This window comes from Protobothrops mucrosquamatus, unplaced genomic scaffold, assembly GCF_001527695.2.
Source record: "Protobothrops mucrosquamatus isolate PMUCROS unplaced genomic scaffold, P.Mucros_1.0 scaffold239, whole genome shotgun sequence".
Taxonomy (NCBI): domain Eukaryota; kingdom Metazoa; phylum Chordata; class Lepidosauria; order Squamata; family Viperidae; genus Protobothrops; species Protobothrops mucrosquamatus.
The window spans coordinates 275,626-292,793 of record NW_015386589.1 but is presented as its reverse complement, the minus strand read 5'-3'; the positions used below and the strand labels follow the sequence as shown (position 1 = coordinate 292,793).

Sequence of the window (17,168 nt, the reverse complement as noted above, 5' to 3'; positions counted from 1 at the left end):
TAAAGGGTACCCCCATGGGATCTCCCATTTCAAGTGTTGTAGCTAAGGCTGTATTGCAGCAATTGGAACACGCAGCGATGGCCCAGCATTCTCCCAAATTCTGGGCCCGCTACATCGATGACACTTTTGTCATCATCAAGAGGAGTCACAAGGCTGACTTTGTGAGTGCACTTAACTCAGTGTGTGCGGACATACAGTTTACGGAGGAAGAAGAACACCAGGGTAAGTTGGCGTTCTTGGATGTTTTGATCCACCGCCAACCAGATGGAACCCTGAGGACCCAGGTCTACCATAAACCCACTCACACTGACAGGATCTTACATTATAACAGCAACCATCCGGTGGCCCACAAGGTCAGCTGCATTAGAACGCTCTTCAAAAGAGTGGACTCCCACTGCAATACAGCCAGAGCTAAACTAGAGGAAAGAAAATATCTCTTCCACATCTGCAGGCATAGTGGGTACCCCGTGAGGTTTATCAAGCACCATGGCACTCTAACTAGACCCCCCAATAGTTTACAAACAGGGACATTACCATCTCAGACTATCCGTATTGCTCTCCCCTATATTAACAACGTTTCGGAAGCCACAGCTAGGCTGTTGGCACCCTACAATGTGAGGGTGGCACACAGACCTGACCGAACGTTGCGTTCCTGTGTTATGAGACCTAAAGATCCGCTCCCCACCCCCGAGAAGTCGGGGGTGGTGTACAAGATTAATTGTAGTGACTGCCCCAGTAACTATGTGGGGGAGACTTCGAAAAGAATCAAAACAAGGATCCAGGAACACAAGCTGGCGATAAAAAGAGGGGAGCAATACTCCCAAATTCTAATTCATATGATGGAGTCTGGTCATAAGTTTGACTTCGATGGTGTGAGGGTGATTGCCAACAATGCTTCGAAGAGCAGCAGATTGCTTAAAGAAGCTTGGCTTTCGGGTGAAAGATCGGTCAATCGACACATGGACCTGCGCCCAGCGCACTTAGCAATGAGAGCGTTGGAAGCACATACCCAATTATCATGGAGAAAGCGACCAGATAATAGAAACTTTGCACATCTATCAGAAAAGACCGATACCAGAAAAATGAAAGATCTATGGCACGGAGAACCCTCGATTAAGAACTTGCATGCACACTCGTTACAGGCAAGGAAACCCATCGATTTCGATGTCCCGCCATCTGATGTTCTGAGTACTCCTCCACGCTATGACCAGCATTTGGAAATGAGGACGGTACGCATGCCGACCAGGGTATGGAACAACTACCACCCCAGGGGTCGTACAAACCCCTCCACTCCGGACATGACAGCGGAGGCAGAGAATAAGGGGGAGATAACACCTTTGAGACCCCCATCGTGCCATCACGCCTGTCCGAACCGGCGCAATGCAATCACACCCTCGAAAGACATGCAGGGGGTAAACATCTGTAGTCGCCCCACCATAGGAGTGGTAACACACTCCCAGACAGCAGCACAACGAAGGTATGAGGATGGAAAAGCCACCAACAAATCAGGAATGGCTCCGGATCTCGCAGAAAGAGAGAAGGGGGGATGCCGATTGGGTGGAATACCGAAACGGGTGCCCATGGGAACATCCGCTACCCCCGCGACTGAACAACGAAGGCCACGAACTGATTCATATGATGTGCTGAGGGTTGGTGGGAGGGACGGGAGGAGGAATCCCATTAGGGATAAGAACGGTACGAATGCCAGAGGAATGGAAAGAAAAAACATATCGAATAATGTGAGTGGATGCAGGATCCCTAAGGCAGAGCTTCACCGCAGAGAAAGTGGGGATAACCACGATAAACATCAAAGGGGTGGAGATGGAACGCGCCCCAAGGAATGTGAGAGGAAGAACCAACCTAAGGACGAGAGGTGCACTCTGACCTGGGAAAGCAGGGGACGCCCGCCTGAAATACGAACACAGGAAATGGGGGAGGAGGGTGGTAATACACATGTAAGCAAAAGAGGCAAGGATAGATTAACTGACTTTGCAGATGAGGCTAAGATTGGTCGGCCAGGACCTATTACGAGATCCAAGAGCCGTGTGCAGACATGGCTACACTTATAAGCGAGCTCTCCCAGCATCCTGTTTATACCCTGACGATGATGGCAGTTTTAGGCCATCAAAAGCTTGGTTTTATTCATTAAAACGGTATTGTTTTATACTTCCTGGTGATCACTTTGTTGTATTTTTATATATATATATATATATATATATATATATATATATATATATATATATATATATATATATATATATATATATATATATATATATATATATACAGGGTATTTTGGCAGGAAGGAGGTCCTCAAAATACCTTGGGGTACCCCCAGATAGGGGCAATGCTCCCTAACAGAGGAGCGAATGCAAGGACGTGCCTGCCGGAGGCTCCTTGGACAAACATTCAGACCCGCTCGGTAGACCACTTTGAAAACGTCCACACACGCGCGCAGAAACAACAGGGCGAAAGAGCAAGAGGACCGGGTTGGATACACAGTCTGCTATCAGCCCTATAGGAAAAGAACAGATACACCCTGGGATGGAGATGAGGAGAGGGAATGAGCAAAAACGTTTAGAACAATGTGATAGTTGGAGGCACATGAGGAAAGTAAGTATTGGGAGAAAGGGGGAGGAGAGAGCAACAACTTTAAGAACCAGTGGAGTTACAGCGGATAACCGTAGGTATATGAGGAAAACGATCAGAGGGGAAAAGTGGGAGGAGGGAGCAGCAAGCCCGGAAACCAATGGAGTGGAAGCAGACAATTAGATACACATGAAGAAAGCGATCGGTGAAAAGAAGGGGACGGGAGAACAGCAGCTTTAGAAATTAGTGGTGTGATAGCAGACAGCGGTGTATGCACGAGGGAAGGTATTGGAGGAAGGAAAGTAGATAACGGAATAGCAGCCTTGGAAACCACCAAGGGAACAGCCAATGCATGCCTTTTAAAAGTAAAACAATTAGGGACATTGGATGGACCGATGACTAGGTCCAGGAGCCGTGCGCAAAGCCGGCCAGTATCATAAAAGGGGGACTCCCATCGACTTGCTTCCATGCTCTGATGATGTCAGCAGTGCTGGCCGACAAAAGCTCAGCATTTTTATTAAGCAATTTCTAGTTTGATATTATCCTGGTGCTCGTATTTATTTGTTTTTTTACTGCGCGCGTGCGCACACACACACACACACACACACACATATTCCTCAAATTTATTCTGATTTCTTAATTTGTAAAAAGTATCTTCCATTTTCAATGTTGTCACTCCCTTTTCTGATTTTTCAGTTGGCTGGGTCTGTTGGTCAATTGGGTCCTCTGTCTTAGTGTTTAGTTTTTCCAATTTTCCTTTTATTTTCTGCATTGTTAGTTGTTTGCTTGTAATCAAGATCTGTGTTTATATATTTAAGCTAGCACCTTGTTCCTTTGTGTTGCTTCTTATTTTGTCAGAAGCTGAATAATAATAATAATAATAATAATAATGATGATGATGATGATGATGATGATGATGATGATGATGAAGATGATAATATTGGAAGGGACCTTGGAGGTCCTCTAGTCCAATCCTCTGCTCAGGCAGGAAACTCTATACCAGTGATGGCAAACCTTTAAGAGAGCGAGTGCCCAAACTGCAACCCAAAACCCACTTATGTATCGTCGGGTGCTGGATGGGCATGGCCCATTGGGTGAGCGTGACCAATTGGGTGGGCATGACCCATTGGGTGAGCATGGCTTCAGTGATAACGGCAGACTGGGTGGGACTAAAAAGTTCAATCAATCAATTCCAACTTTGCGAGATCTTTTTTTTCCCATGAGAAGTTGAAATTGATTGATTGAACTTTTTTTTTTTTTGCACATGGCAATGGAGGCCTAAAGCAAAAAGGTTTTATAAAATCCAGCTGAAGGCCTAGAAATAGGGCAATGGTGCACGTGCCCACAGAAAGGGCTCTGCGTGCCACCTGTGGCACGCGTGCCATAGGTTCGCCACCACGGCCCTATACCATTTCAGACAAATGGCTGTCCAGTCTCTTCTTAAAAACTTCCAGTGTTGGAGCATTCACCGCTTCTGGAGGCTGGTTGTTCCACTGGTTAATTGTTCTAACTGTCAGGAAGTTTCTCCTTAGTTCTAGGTTGCTTCTCTCCTTTATTAGCTTCCATCTGTTGCTTCTTGTCCTGCCTTCAGGTGCTTTGGAAAGTAGCTTCACTCCCTCTTCTTTGTGGCAGCCCCTGAGATATTGGAACACTGCTATCATGTCCCCCCTCCTCCTTCTCTTCATTAAACTAGACATACCCAATTCCAGCAGCTGTTCCTTATATGCTTTAGCCTCCAGTCCCCTAATCATCTTTGTTGCTCTTCTCTGTACTCTTTCTAGAGTCTCAACATCTTTTTTACATTGTGGTGACCAAAACTGGATGCAGTATTCCAAGTGTGGCCTTACCAAGGCATTGTAAAGTGGTATTAATACTTCACGTGATCTTGATTTCATGTATTGATTTCAACATGGAAAGGATTTTTCCTGATCTTTATCCATATTCTCTTGATAGTATGTTAAGTTGAAGACTTGAGAATCAAATGTTAAAAATATGTTTTTGTCTTTTGTAGCTGGGACATCTATTTCATGTTTTATAGGTGGTCTTTATAGTAGAATTTTTTTTATCAAGTAAGAGTTTATAATCCAAAGTGTTCCATCATCTTGTGTAATAACATATGCTTCTCATGCAGGGAAATAGGAAAGCAATTCCCCAAGTACACAATTTATTATGCTTAAGGAAACTTGGCTTGAAGCCCAGACTCAGATAAGACTCTTTGTTGTTCCTTGACACTTTCACTTTTGCAGACTGCAGCTGAGAAAGGGGAAAAACAAAAATTGGGCTGCTTATCTGGGTTGGGGACCCTATTGGACTATAAAGACTACATACAAAAACAAAATGAGTGTTCCATATCCAGCCTTAAATGGTAAAAAAATCATCTTCAACACCTGTCTCCAAAGGTCGCAGCTTGATATATCAACAAGAAAATGCTAATGAATCTCAGAAAGAAATTATTTCCATGTTGAAATCATTCCAAGAGACAATTGTTTTATTTCAGGATGAGTCTAAAAATAATGCAAATGAGATAAAAGAACAATTTTCTAACCTAAACTTACAAATTCAGACAATGACTGGAGCTCTCTCTTCCTCTTTATTTCTGACAACACCAACCCTGTCAATAGGCTGGGATATGAGAGGATGACTGGCTCAAAGTTACTTAGTGACCTTCCACAGCTGAGAACATGAGTCTTCTCTGTGTCAGCCATGCACCTCAGTGGCTATCTAATTATTCTTTTAGTGGCTGAAATATTATGGATTGAAAGAGAAATAAAGGTTTGGATGCATCCTGACAGAGAAGTACCTTTCTTTAACAAGCATTAAAATCAAGCACATTTGGTATAAATCTGAAAAGAAACCTTTTTCACAGTTAAATTTATAATGCTTATACCTTTTGGTGTTTCTTCATAGGGATAATTAAATTGAAATTAAGTTCCAGGAAAAGATTACTTGTCCCACAATGTTATGACAATATATATGATGATGATAGATATCCATTTAAATATATACACAGAAGAGATTCTAATATATATTAATTTAGATTGAATAATATTTCAACACTTGCTGCACCCAAACTCATTGCCTTTACTGGGTGATGTCATAGGGAACATATTTACAATGGCAGAAGAAGAAATGGAAATAAGGTAAATGTTAAAAAGCTTGGTTTCTTACTTAATTTCATCAAACACTGTTGGAAGTGGTTCTTCTGTGAAGGTTAATATATTGGAGATACTAAAGCTATGAGAAGCAATGACACCAATGATAAAGTCTCCTGACTGATGATCGATGGCAAGTGAGGAACACGCAACCCACATTTAACAGTGGGAGTCTTGCACAATATGCAAGGAATTAGTAGAAACTGTAATGCCATCATCCTGCACACAGATCTCTCCTCCGTTCCCTCCATTGTTTGCTGAGTTATTTTTTCAATCCTCTATTGAAATGTCCTGTTTGTATCTAAAGGTTTTAGTGGAAAATATAAGTTATTAGAGAGCAGATATGAGAATCTGTGGTTGTGCCTATATCTTGGCCATATCTGTAAATGATAGAAAGTATCATCATTTTGTAATTTTCTATGTTGTTGCTGAAATTCAAGCAACTACCTTGAATTCCTATTCACTGTAAAATAGTATAGACTTGGCATTTAGTAATTGAAAATATCAGTGATAGAACAGATCCATACTTGTTCCTAGCTTCCTACAACCTCTGAATGCTATAGGAGATACTGTATATATTACCTTTCCTAGTTTTATTATTCAGTTACTGTATGTTACCACCTGCAACCACTCTATTCAAGTGGTCTGGGTTTGGCAAACAGCAACATTAATTACAGTACTTCTGATAATAAAGTTGAGGAATCCCCAAGGAACTGCAGATAGGAGCATGTTTGTCAGATACAAACAGAAGTTTTCTCTTTAATTTTGTTGGAAAGGGGGAGACATTGTGAATTTTGAAGACCAGGGGATAAAATGTCAGTAAGTATGAATGTATTCTTTATTATTGTTAAAATCCTTTAACAACTTATATTGTTTGAATAAATATAAAAAGAACTAAAAATAAAACAAATTACAAACAAGAATAAAAAATCAGAACATGACTAATAACAGGCAAAATAAAAGAATAAAAATATGAACCATCTAGGTATATCAACTATATATCAAGTATGAAACAATATATGAAAGTTAAAATTAAAACAAAGAAACCATTATTTTAATTGTCATGAAATCCAGTCCAGAAGGATACAATATTTTTATTCACTTGACCAATGAAAAAACAGAGAAGAATATATCTGATTTTCTGAAACATTCTTAAGAAGAGCAAGAAACTGTCATTTTAAAACCATCTAAAAGAAATGTTCATTGAAGGGTTTCCAATGAAGATCAGAAATTAAGTTTAAAAGAACAACTTTGAACCATTTTTGCACAAAGCATAATCCACAAGTTGATTTTTTTCCCATTCTTACACAGAGTAGTATTGATTTCTCTCAAAAATGAATAGTGTAGAATTACAATCCTGTTCCATGATCTTCTGTGAGGGGAAGCTGGGCAAATATATTGGTGGCAGCTATTTTGTCAACAAAACACCTTCAGCAAATAAGAGTTATTTATCTTGTAGTTGCTATATTTCATTATTGCTTTATTCCTTTAGTCTGTCTTCAACTCAATATTATAAGGACTCTTAAGAAAATAGGAAAACAGCTCTGTTTCATATGCTCATAATTATATAAGCAAATCACTGCACACTGAATTTCAAGAAATGTCTTGTTTGTGTGTATTTTCATATGCAAAGTATAACACAGCACATCTAGCCAAACTGTACAAATCCGGCTTTCCATGAAATTTCAGGCTTATTTAATGAAGCCTCTGTGGGATTCCAGTACATCTGCCATTCCGGAAAAACTGTTATAAATTTACATTGTTATAATTCTGAAAAAAATAATAAATATGGAGAAATATAAAAAGGTTCATGGCTTATTATTCTTTAATGTTATGTAAATGAATAAGAGGATGGGGAAAGGGAAGAGGAAGAAACAAGAAGAATTAGATCAAACGATGGGGATGATTTCAAAATATATATGATTCCAGAAGAAAATACCATACAGTGGGAGCTTTATCATACAGATTTGACAAAGGTCAGTTTGCACAAACTACAGCAGGCAATCTAGACAAATTCAGACATGTCTACCAAGTTTTGTTCTCTACCAAGTTTTGATATTATATAAGACAGATAATATTGATAATCAATGAAAGAAGCATAGTTATATTAGCAATAGCAACCAAGGAACATCCATTGTTAAGGATAATTAGGTTTAGGGCACTAATGAAACTAGATTCTACTTCTGGAGCATGTCTCAAGATCCATTTGGTGTGGGCGCTAACCCGAGTGTAGACGCCAGGGCGTTTGGGGGCAGCACAGACATCTCCCCAGCTCACTACACCAGCCAAAACCCAATCTCCATTCCATGGACAAAGCAATGGTCCCCCTGAGTCCCCCTGTAAAATAAAGAAATAAAGCATTACTCTCCAAGAATATAACATGAATTTTCTGTCAGAAAGGGTTCTTACATATGACTGATAGGTGAATCTTACTTCGACACTAGAAATATGATCATATCATACTATCCAAAGGCTGTGAGCAAGACAGTTTGGGGGGACAAATTACTCTGTATTTCAAGAAAAAAATGATGGGAGGGTTCAGAAGGAATAATTTTACTGACTTCCACTCATGTCTCACAGCATCTTCTACATGGGGCAATTGCCTCTCTCCACCTAATGGTAAACTGATCTTGTTCTATCAGCATACTTGTAACAAAAGCAAATATTGAAAACATTCACAAAATCAAAAAGGGAATAAATCTTGCTCAGGGAAATAGATATATACAAATAAAACAAATAGATGTATACAAACAAAATACCTTAACAGCAATTTCACTAGCAGATGTCTTTACAATGGAAAGGAACTAGCTCACATTAAAAGGTGCATTAAAATGTATGAGGCATACAGAAGCCACAATGTTTATTTAGTTGTTCAATACATATTATGACCTGGTGCTACATTGCAGAATGTTTAATGGTGTTTAAATGTTTAATTTAATATTCTTAACCAGTCCCTTGAAAATTTGATATCTATATTCAAGAAACATCCTAGAATTTATGAATAATTTTGGTAATATAGCAAGTTCCTGTCCTCACCCCAGCTCCTGCCAATCTAGTGGTTCGAAAGTGTTCAAATGCAAGTAGATCAATATGTAGCACTTCAGTGGGAAGATAACAGCACTTCATAACGTCATGCTGGCCACATGACCATGGAAATGTCTTTGGACAGTGCTGGCTCAATGGCCTTGAAACAGAGATGAGTACCCCCCCATAGTCGGCAATATAGACTAGGAGAGTAAAATCTGCAGAAACTCATTTACCTTTCCCTTTACTTATATGTATAGTTGGGGGGGAAATGCCAGCTGCTTAGAAAAATAAGATTGGGAAAAAAAGAATGTTGTATTCAGTATGATGTAAAGGTTAGGTTACTAGGCTAAAAACCAGGAGACTGTGAGTTCTAGCCCAACCCTAGGCACAAAACTAGCTGGGTAGCCTTGGCCAAGTCATTCTCTCTAAGCCCTAGAAAGAAGGCAAGGGCAAGCCACTCCCAACAAAATCTTGCTAAGAAAAGGGACTTGACACGGAAATCAACAGAAATCAACAATGACTCAAAAGCATATGCACACAAATTATTATTACCTGGCAAGCATCCTTCTTTCCTTCCATGTAACCTGCACATATCATGTCATCTTTTATTATGGTCGCCATCCCAAGCTCCTTAAAGTCACTGTAAAGAGTCTCACAGGTAGCCCTGTCAATAAGGGGAAGAAGTACTTCCTGCAAAATCTCGGGTTCAGGAAGTGGGACTGAGAGAAAGAGAAAAGAAAGTTATTTCTTCAGATTCCATCAAAGGAAAAAGCAGAACATCTAGGTAAAAGAAGGAATTTCAACAAACTGAACAGCTTGTCAATGTATTTACTGCTGCTGAAATTTAAACAAATTTAAACAATTATTCATCAAATATTATACCTGTTCTTCTTTAAACAATTATTTAAATTACACAAATTCTAAATAATATTAAAGGTGCATAAGCTCCTTTTCACCTGCATGTGTCCAGGCAGTTATTAAAATCCTTGATAACTTAATTCTATTTTTACTCATTGTTTTTCCTCCAGAAAAAATATCCTTAATGTCAGGCTTTCTGAATCCACCTGAAACACTTGCTCCATTCCAACAAAGCCAATTAGTAGAAGTTGGGGGCAGGGTAAGGTTCTATTTATTTTTGTATTGATGTTTTATTATTATTATTATTATTTTGGTGTTAAGGATTTTGTGCTTAGCTTGTTTCTGCCTTGTATTTAAGATACAAGGTTTTTTTTAAAGGTCTAAAAAACCCCAGCCATTGGATAAAACGGGTTCACACTTATGACAACATAACTCATTTAATGACTACAGTGACTCACTTAATAACCATCATAAAAATGGTCATAGAATCGAGGCTGGTCATGCAATGCCTTGACTTACAATCACAACTTACAACCAAACTTCTGATGCCGATTTTGATTATAAGTCAAGGACTGTATTTCTACTAATAATTTTGGAACATATATACCTATGAGTAGCTACAAACACCAACAGATATGTGATTGATATACAGTATATATATATATATATATATATATATATATATAGAAATAATATAGAAATATATCTGATAGCCTCACCTTGTGATTTAATGTTCCCCCATCCTGCAACCCAACAACCCAATCTGGGAGGGAAGACAATGGAAAGTCCTGGTAAACAGGCAGGCTGGATACGCTGGGTGAAATTCACAGAGCTTTCAAGTTCCATAAGTGCAATATCATTGCCTTTTGCGAGCCCAGTGTAGTTGGAGTGGATGATAATTTGCTTCACATTCACTAGTACCGACTCTGGTCCCGGATAGGAGAGATTGTAGGATCCCAAAAGAACGGCAAATAGAGAGGGATCTGAGAGACTGTAGACAGAGAAATTGGCTAATAAAACATAAGCAGGAATATGAGAATGAAAACAGATATATTGTTTAAAATTCAGCTAGGAAGAGGAGGAGGTTGAAATTAGGTAGTTAAGAGAAAGTTAAAAAAGTATTTTAATTGTGGTGAGGAAATAGGAAAAGAAATCTTGTGGGGAGATTGGGCTTTATGCCTCAATAATTTAAAAAAAAACATGATAGAATCTATTAGAAAAGGTGTGACTGAAAACTCACTTCCTTAAGAATGGGAGAACAGTGTTAGTCATGAGTGTCAAATATTAGCTTTCTCCATGAAAGAATGGTAGAAACTGACCTCCAGGATGCTAGATCTCTTGGTAAAGGAAATGAAATTTTATAAATTAATTTCAGAAGTCTGAGAATCAACCCTGTGGGGTTTTGTATGAAGGGAGTGAAGTTTGGAAACTGTTCTCACCTGCTAAAGCAATGTGCTGCTGTGAGAACCCAGCGTGAGGCAATGAGGGTTCCCCCACACTGATGTGAGTCTAAAATCTGTATGCTGGCCTGCCATGGCCATGAACCCACCTCAGCCTCTGTACCTCCTACTATTCGGGCAGGGGGGATAAATCGGCCACAAGCTGTGGGGAGAGCAAGATAGGCAGGTTAGTGTCTGGGTCCTGAGTTCCATGCAGTTGAACTCTATGGAAAACTTTATTCACCTGGAGGTGGCTGGGCCTCTGTAATGCCTGTGAAGACAAGAAGAAAAACATAAAAAGAGACTGAATGGACCAAGAAGGGTAGCCAAAGATAAAACAAAATATGTTACATTGGATCACTTTTTAGATTAGCAATGTCTATGATGACATTGTTTAGACTTAATTATTCATTAATTAATAATTAACATATGAGACTTGGAACTTTAAAAATAAGCTGTGTGTCATTTAAAAATGGTCATTCCCATTTTAGCACATATCACTACTTCACTTATCTGTAGTAAATAAAGGTACAGATATGAAGGAATTCTTGACCCAATACCATCCAATGAGTTTCAGGGCTTGTGAGGATTTGTGTGAGATAAAAGGAGTAAGACAACTTCAGCACTTTTTAAAAATCAAACTAAAAGATTACTTTGATTCCAAAATAAAATGAAGTTGATGAGAAATAAATGAGGAAATAATATAATGTATGCATATGTGTATGGATAATGAGGACATAAGGATGGTGTGTAACACTAGATAGATCAATTTTATTTTTTCATATTTCCTCTCTCCATTTTCTTTTGCTTCCTTCTTATTTCATCTCCATTCTTTCCTTAATACCATGTTTCCCTGAAAATAAAACCTTCCTCAAAATAAGCCCTAACTTGATTTTTGGGGGTGGGCCTAATATAAGCCCTACCCCCAAAATAGGCCCCAGTTATGGGGTGAGGCAAATCAAGCTAGGGTGGGGATGGGGGATGGAGCTGCCCCACGTGCCCTGCACCCACTTACCTGGCAGACAGGCCTCTCCTTCCTAGCCCACTTCTTCTGCGGTGTCCCCAGGCTGCATTTCACATTCTTGCCATTCTGCAAGGCCTCTGCAACCGAGAACCAAGCTATAGATTGAATCCATTGTTCTATTATTGGCTGCAGAGGCCTTCCGGAAAGGCCTGACTGTGAAATGCTCCATTCTGAGCTACAGAATGAAGCTGCTCCTTCAGTCACAGAAGGAGTGGGCTGGCTGGGTAGGGCTGTCGGTGCCAGAGGTGAATAGAAAAGCCAGCCCAGAAAAATAAGACCTAGTGCCTGTTTTGGAGGATAATAATAATAATAATAATAATAATAATAATAATAATAATAATAATAATAATAATAATAATAGTAGTAGTAGTAGTAGTAGTAGTAGTAGTAGTAGTAGTAGTAGTAGAAGTAGAAGTAGTAGTAGTAGCCGGTCTTATTGTTGGGGAAACATGGTAGCAATACCACTTAGATTTATATACTATTCCACAGTGCTTTACAGCCCTCTCTAAGCGGTTTACAGAGTCAGCATATTTCCCCCAACAATCTGGATCCTCATTTTACCGATCTTGGAAGGATGGAAGGCTGAGTCAACCTTAATGCTGCATATGTTGAAAGGGAATAGTGTGATGGATAGGTTTATAAGCATGTATGTTTGCCCTGTACATGAAATTAAGCAAAGCATATGTCTCTGTTTCAAATGTGGGCATCCATAATCTGTACCATTGTTTCCTTTTCCATCAGATCCTACTTAGTAACAAAATAATAATGAAGCTGGGTAACAAAATAATAATAAAACCAATAACATACATATTGCTGTACCCAAGAAATTTCAGGAATCAATATTTTACAAAAAGTTCCCCCAAATCTCCTTAAATGACTTCCTATGTCATTTTGGGGAGCCGCAAAGGTAATAGGGAAAAAAATGCAACCAGAAGAAATGATTTATCTGTGCTATGGTATCATCTCTATTTTTAAGAATAGTTTTGGAAAATGCATGTCTTATGGTCAGTTTTTTTTAAAAAACAAAAAACAAAAACAAAATAGTATGTGCAATATCAGTAGCTTTCTTTCACTGCTGGAAAAATATGCCTACCAGCTCCTTGAGGAAGGCAGGGAAAATAATTAGACAAACAGAAGTTAAAAAGCATTCCTGAAGGACCATTGGAATGGATCAATTTCACCAATTTTACTACTGGTAAATGGATAACTTGCAATTTCTCATATTCTTAATCACATCTATTTTATGAAAAGATGGTCTGTCCTGGAAACAATTTTGTAAAAGTACCCAAAACATGTGGCCCCCAGAGCACAATGATTTTTGACTACTAATTTAGTTTATACCTTATTTATTTTCCTTTTTTGTCCATATATGTATGTGAGAAAAGACAGAAATAGCAAGAAGGAAGAAAAGGTTTCAAAACTAACCCAGGCCAGGCCCACAGAATGTCAGGAGTCATACTTTTCCCGTTTTACTCTTATCCGTATGTAAATATATCTAAATGTACGTGAAAACATTTGAATCTAGATTTCTGAGTCCAAAGCCAACATTCTGTCTAACATTTTGTAAGAGACAGAATTACTGAGCTTAACATTAAATAGGAACACAGTAGCACGTCTTTACTAATTTTCCTCAGAACACACAAAAACTAGTTGTTACAAACAGTTTCCAGGTGGTGAATCAGTTCCTTTCAAACTGTAAAAGAAAATTTCTATGGCAGGATAAAAAAGTAATTTTGTCCCATTTCAAGAGTAGCCCAAATGATAATTCTTTATATTTCCTTGATCCATTGCTGAATGTAATCCTAGATCCAATGCACAGCAACATCCTCTCTGTAAGTGAAGAAACCTTGCAGTGGAATGATAAACTAGCTTTAGCAATAGATGACCCCAGTAGTGGGATTCATCTGGTTCGCACCAGTTCAGCAGAACTGGTAACTAATTTTTTGTTGCCCATGCCCAGAATGGACTTCCGGAAGCAGCATCCACCCAGAGAACTGGTTGTTCACATATTTGAATCCCACCATTAGATGACAGCCCATATATGATAAGGTTTAGAGTGCCCAGTTAGCACCATGCATTGACATCATGGGGTCGTGATGGGTCGGACACGACTTCGCAATTAACAACAACAATGACATCATAAATTGAAGTATCGTTTCAAGGGAAATTCTAGACAACAACGAAGAAGCAGCTGTCTCTGTATCTCTTTGCTACCATCTAGTGATTTTCCATATTTTTGCAGCCAAAATATGGTACACCTACACTTTACCATGAAAATCAAGTGTAATCTTGGATTCGCTGTAATTAAAGTATGGTAGTCAAATCAATCGACAGATAGACAGACAACGTGAATTTTCCCCTTTCATTTCATATTTCTGAATTTACACTTAAGCCTTTCACCTTTAAAGTTTTCTACATTTAATTTAAACTTTTATGCTTTCTTACTTATATGATGATAATTGTGCATACTATACTGATTCTGAGGTTACAAATGTAATAAATAATTGTATTCAATGGCATTTTTGAAATGGCAGTAAGCAAGGGAAATAAACTTTATAAATACATTTATAAATAAATCTTTTAGCTTGTACCTCCTAATATTGAAGAAAACAGATATATAATTGTTGACTCTACTTCCTACAGCTCTGAACTATGTAGATTGGATTAAGAGAGTTGGGTCTAGAAGGTCATTGGGTTGCCCTTGTAAATAATTTCTAATATTTATCTAATATTTATTTAGATTCTGAAAAAACACTTAGTCCTAAAGGTAAATTTTTAAAAAAGGGAGAAAGAAGGCATCTGTAATTTAAACCTCAGGAAATACTACATTAACAAGAGTATGAATCATGAATAATCACAGCTGAATAAATCTTATCAATTCAAACTTTACAAAAACATATTAATTCCAAACATACTTTTAAAATATCCAATAAAACAAAACAAACCCTTTCTCAGAATCTAAATAATAAATTCAAATTATTTTTAGTAAAAAAAAAAAAAAAGAACATTACTTAAAACTCTGCTATTTAACAATCCTGTATAAAGCCAGCCTCAGCTAGATATACAACAGTTGGAAGAATGCCCTGGAATCTATGAGTCAAAGTAACTATTTTGTTATCTACATTTAGCAAACAAATGCATATATAATCGGAACACCCAGTAGATTCTTTCCCCGACTTCAGAAATTTCTCGCCTTAAAAATAAAAGAATTTCTTTTAAAAAATGTTTTGATTAAAATAGGAAAGAAATACCTAATATATTTTCATATATTATATTACCAGGTCTAGGGTCTTACCCAATTGCATTCATTTAACAGTAGAACCATTTCTAAAATCAAAACAACTAAAATAAAATTAGTAACCTGCCCTGGGCTAAATAGGCTAAACCAGGGATCTTCAAACTTGGCCCTTTTATGACTTGTGGACTTCAACTCCCAGAATTCCTCAGCCAGCATGCCTGGCTGAGGAATTCTGGGAGTTGAAATCCACAAGTCATAAAAGGGCCAAGTTTGAAGACCCCTGGGCTAAACTTTACCTTTTGTAAAAAAAAAAAAGGGGGGGGATTTCTCTCATCTGTTTATGTTTAATTTTGTATTAATTTTTTCAAAGTAATAAAAAATTGGGTGCCTAGTAAACAAGAAAGGAGGGATGAACCTCTTTGTATTTTATACACCCACCTGTTTTGAAAAAAATAAGTGCCTTAAAGAAAAAAAATTATCTTACCCATCAGAAGACAGAGAAGGGCCAGTCCTTCAATCCCAAGAAATCTCACCATCTTTGTTTATGAGTCTATCTTGACTGACTTTAAGTCAAGTAATAAAAGAAGAAAGAAGTTAAAAGGTAGACAAAGCATAGAAGAATATGAATAACTGTCACTGTACTCTGACCTCCTTTTGTAAACTTTATACTCCCTATATAGCTCCTCCTAGCATCTTAAAGGAAACAGTTTGTTGTTTTTGTTTACCAGGGTAGGGAGGAGCCTTTTTAATTGTATTATTCAAAGAAATGGGTAGGACTGTAAGAACCCAGATAGATCAAAGACCAATCAAGTATTTACAAAGAGCATAAAAGGAGTACAGAAAAGCAACTGTGTTATGTGACTGTTCATTCCAGAGTGGCCATCTTTCCAAAGAATACTGTATTTGAACATAGGGTGTGCATTTAAGTTTTCTGACTTAATATACCTTTACAGATTTCTGGGACCGTTCATGTCCTACTGACCCCACTGATTGGAGCTTCTGGATGTAGTATAATGACTGTGGAGGGCACCATATTTGTAAAACATCACAGGTCTTTTCTTGGAAAAGCAAACTTACAATAATTTCATATTTGAGATGGAAAAACCAGCAATGGACCCACTGTAGGCCCATGGATTGGTTCTTCTTCAGTAAAGTTATTTGTGCCCCAGAAACAATGAAGTTCTTTTTATCTGTCTAAGAATGTAACATGAACTGTACAATGAAATAGCTATGCAGCCTGTATGTCTTGTATTCTGTCTGTTCAAAATCATATAGTCAATTATTGTTCAAGTCTGATTCAGCTTATGATGACTTTATGGATCCGTTTGTTTGTTTGTTTGTTTGTTTATATCCTGACTTTATTATTTTTATAAATATCACAAGATGGCGAACAAACCCAATACTCCTTCTCAGGGCTTTTTTTGTCATAGAACGTCCAGAACGGAGTTCCGGCACCTTTTTCGGATGGAACCTTATAGGGTAGGCAAGGCAGGTTGTATGACATGTGTGAGTTCCGGCACCTTTTTTTTTTTTTTTTTACAAAAAAAGCACTGCTCCTTCCTCCTCCATGCGGGTTTCTCAGCAACAGTATGGAGATAGTTTCTCATTGTGTTCTGCTGTGGAAAAATATCCGCTGGAAGATCTGTTCCTAGCTAAGTCCAAATGAATCAGGCACAATGTCAAAGCAAGAAGCAAGAGTTTGAAATCATTAAGTACACTATACATTTATGTGATAATTTCCATACAATATGTGAAGTGCATACAAGTTGTTAAAGCCCATCTAGACATTTTCAACATTCCCTTATCTTATTCTATTCTTCTACCAGAGTTTTACTATCTAA

At 38.1% G+C, this 17,168-nt stretch overlaps 1 protein-coding gene across 1 annotated transcript; it reads right to left on the bottom strand.

Moving 5' to 3' along the window:
* Positions 1 to 7,548: 7,548 nt before the first annotated feature.
* Positions 7,549 to 15,965, bottom strand: LOC107286047 (serine protease 27). Its single transcript, XM_015814342.1, has 6 exons — positions 15,812 to 15,965; positions 11,310 to 11,336; positions 11,066 to 11,228; positions 10,346 to 10,617; positions 9,321 to 9,487; positions 7,549 to 8,078 (listed from the first exon to the last, which is right to left on the bottom strand). Exons 1-6 carry the CDS (start codon positions 15,861 to 15,863, stop codon positions 7,800 to 7,802), a joined length of 960 nt encoding a protein of 319 aa, XP_015669828.1. The 5' UTR covers positions 15,864 to 15,965; the 3' UTR covers positions 7,549 to 7,799.
* Positions 15,966 to 17,168: the final 1,203 nt, after the last annotated feature.

Coding starts and splice junctions, on each gene's coding strand:
- LOC107286047 (XM_015814342.1), bottom strand. CDS start 15,863: ATGGTGAGATTTCTTGGGATTGAAGGACTGGCCCTTCTCTGTCTTCTG. Junction 11,337..15,811: donor CCTTCTCTGTCTTCTGATGG/GTAAGATAATTT, acceptor TTGTCTTCACAG/GCATTACAGAGGCCCAGCCA. Junction 10,618..11,065: donor GCAGCACATTGCTTTAGCAG/GTGAGAACAGTT, acceptor CTCTGTCTACAG/TCTCTCAGATCCCTCTCTAT.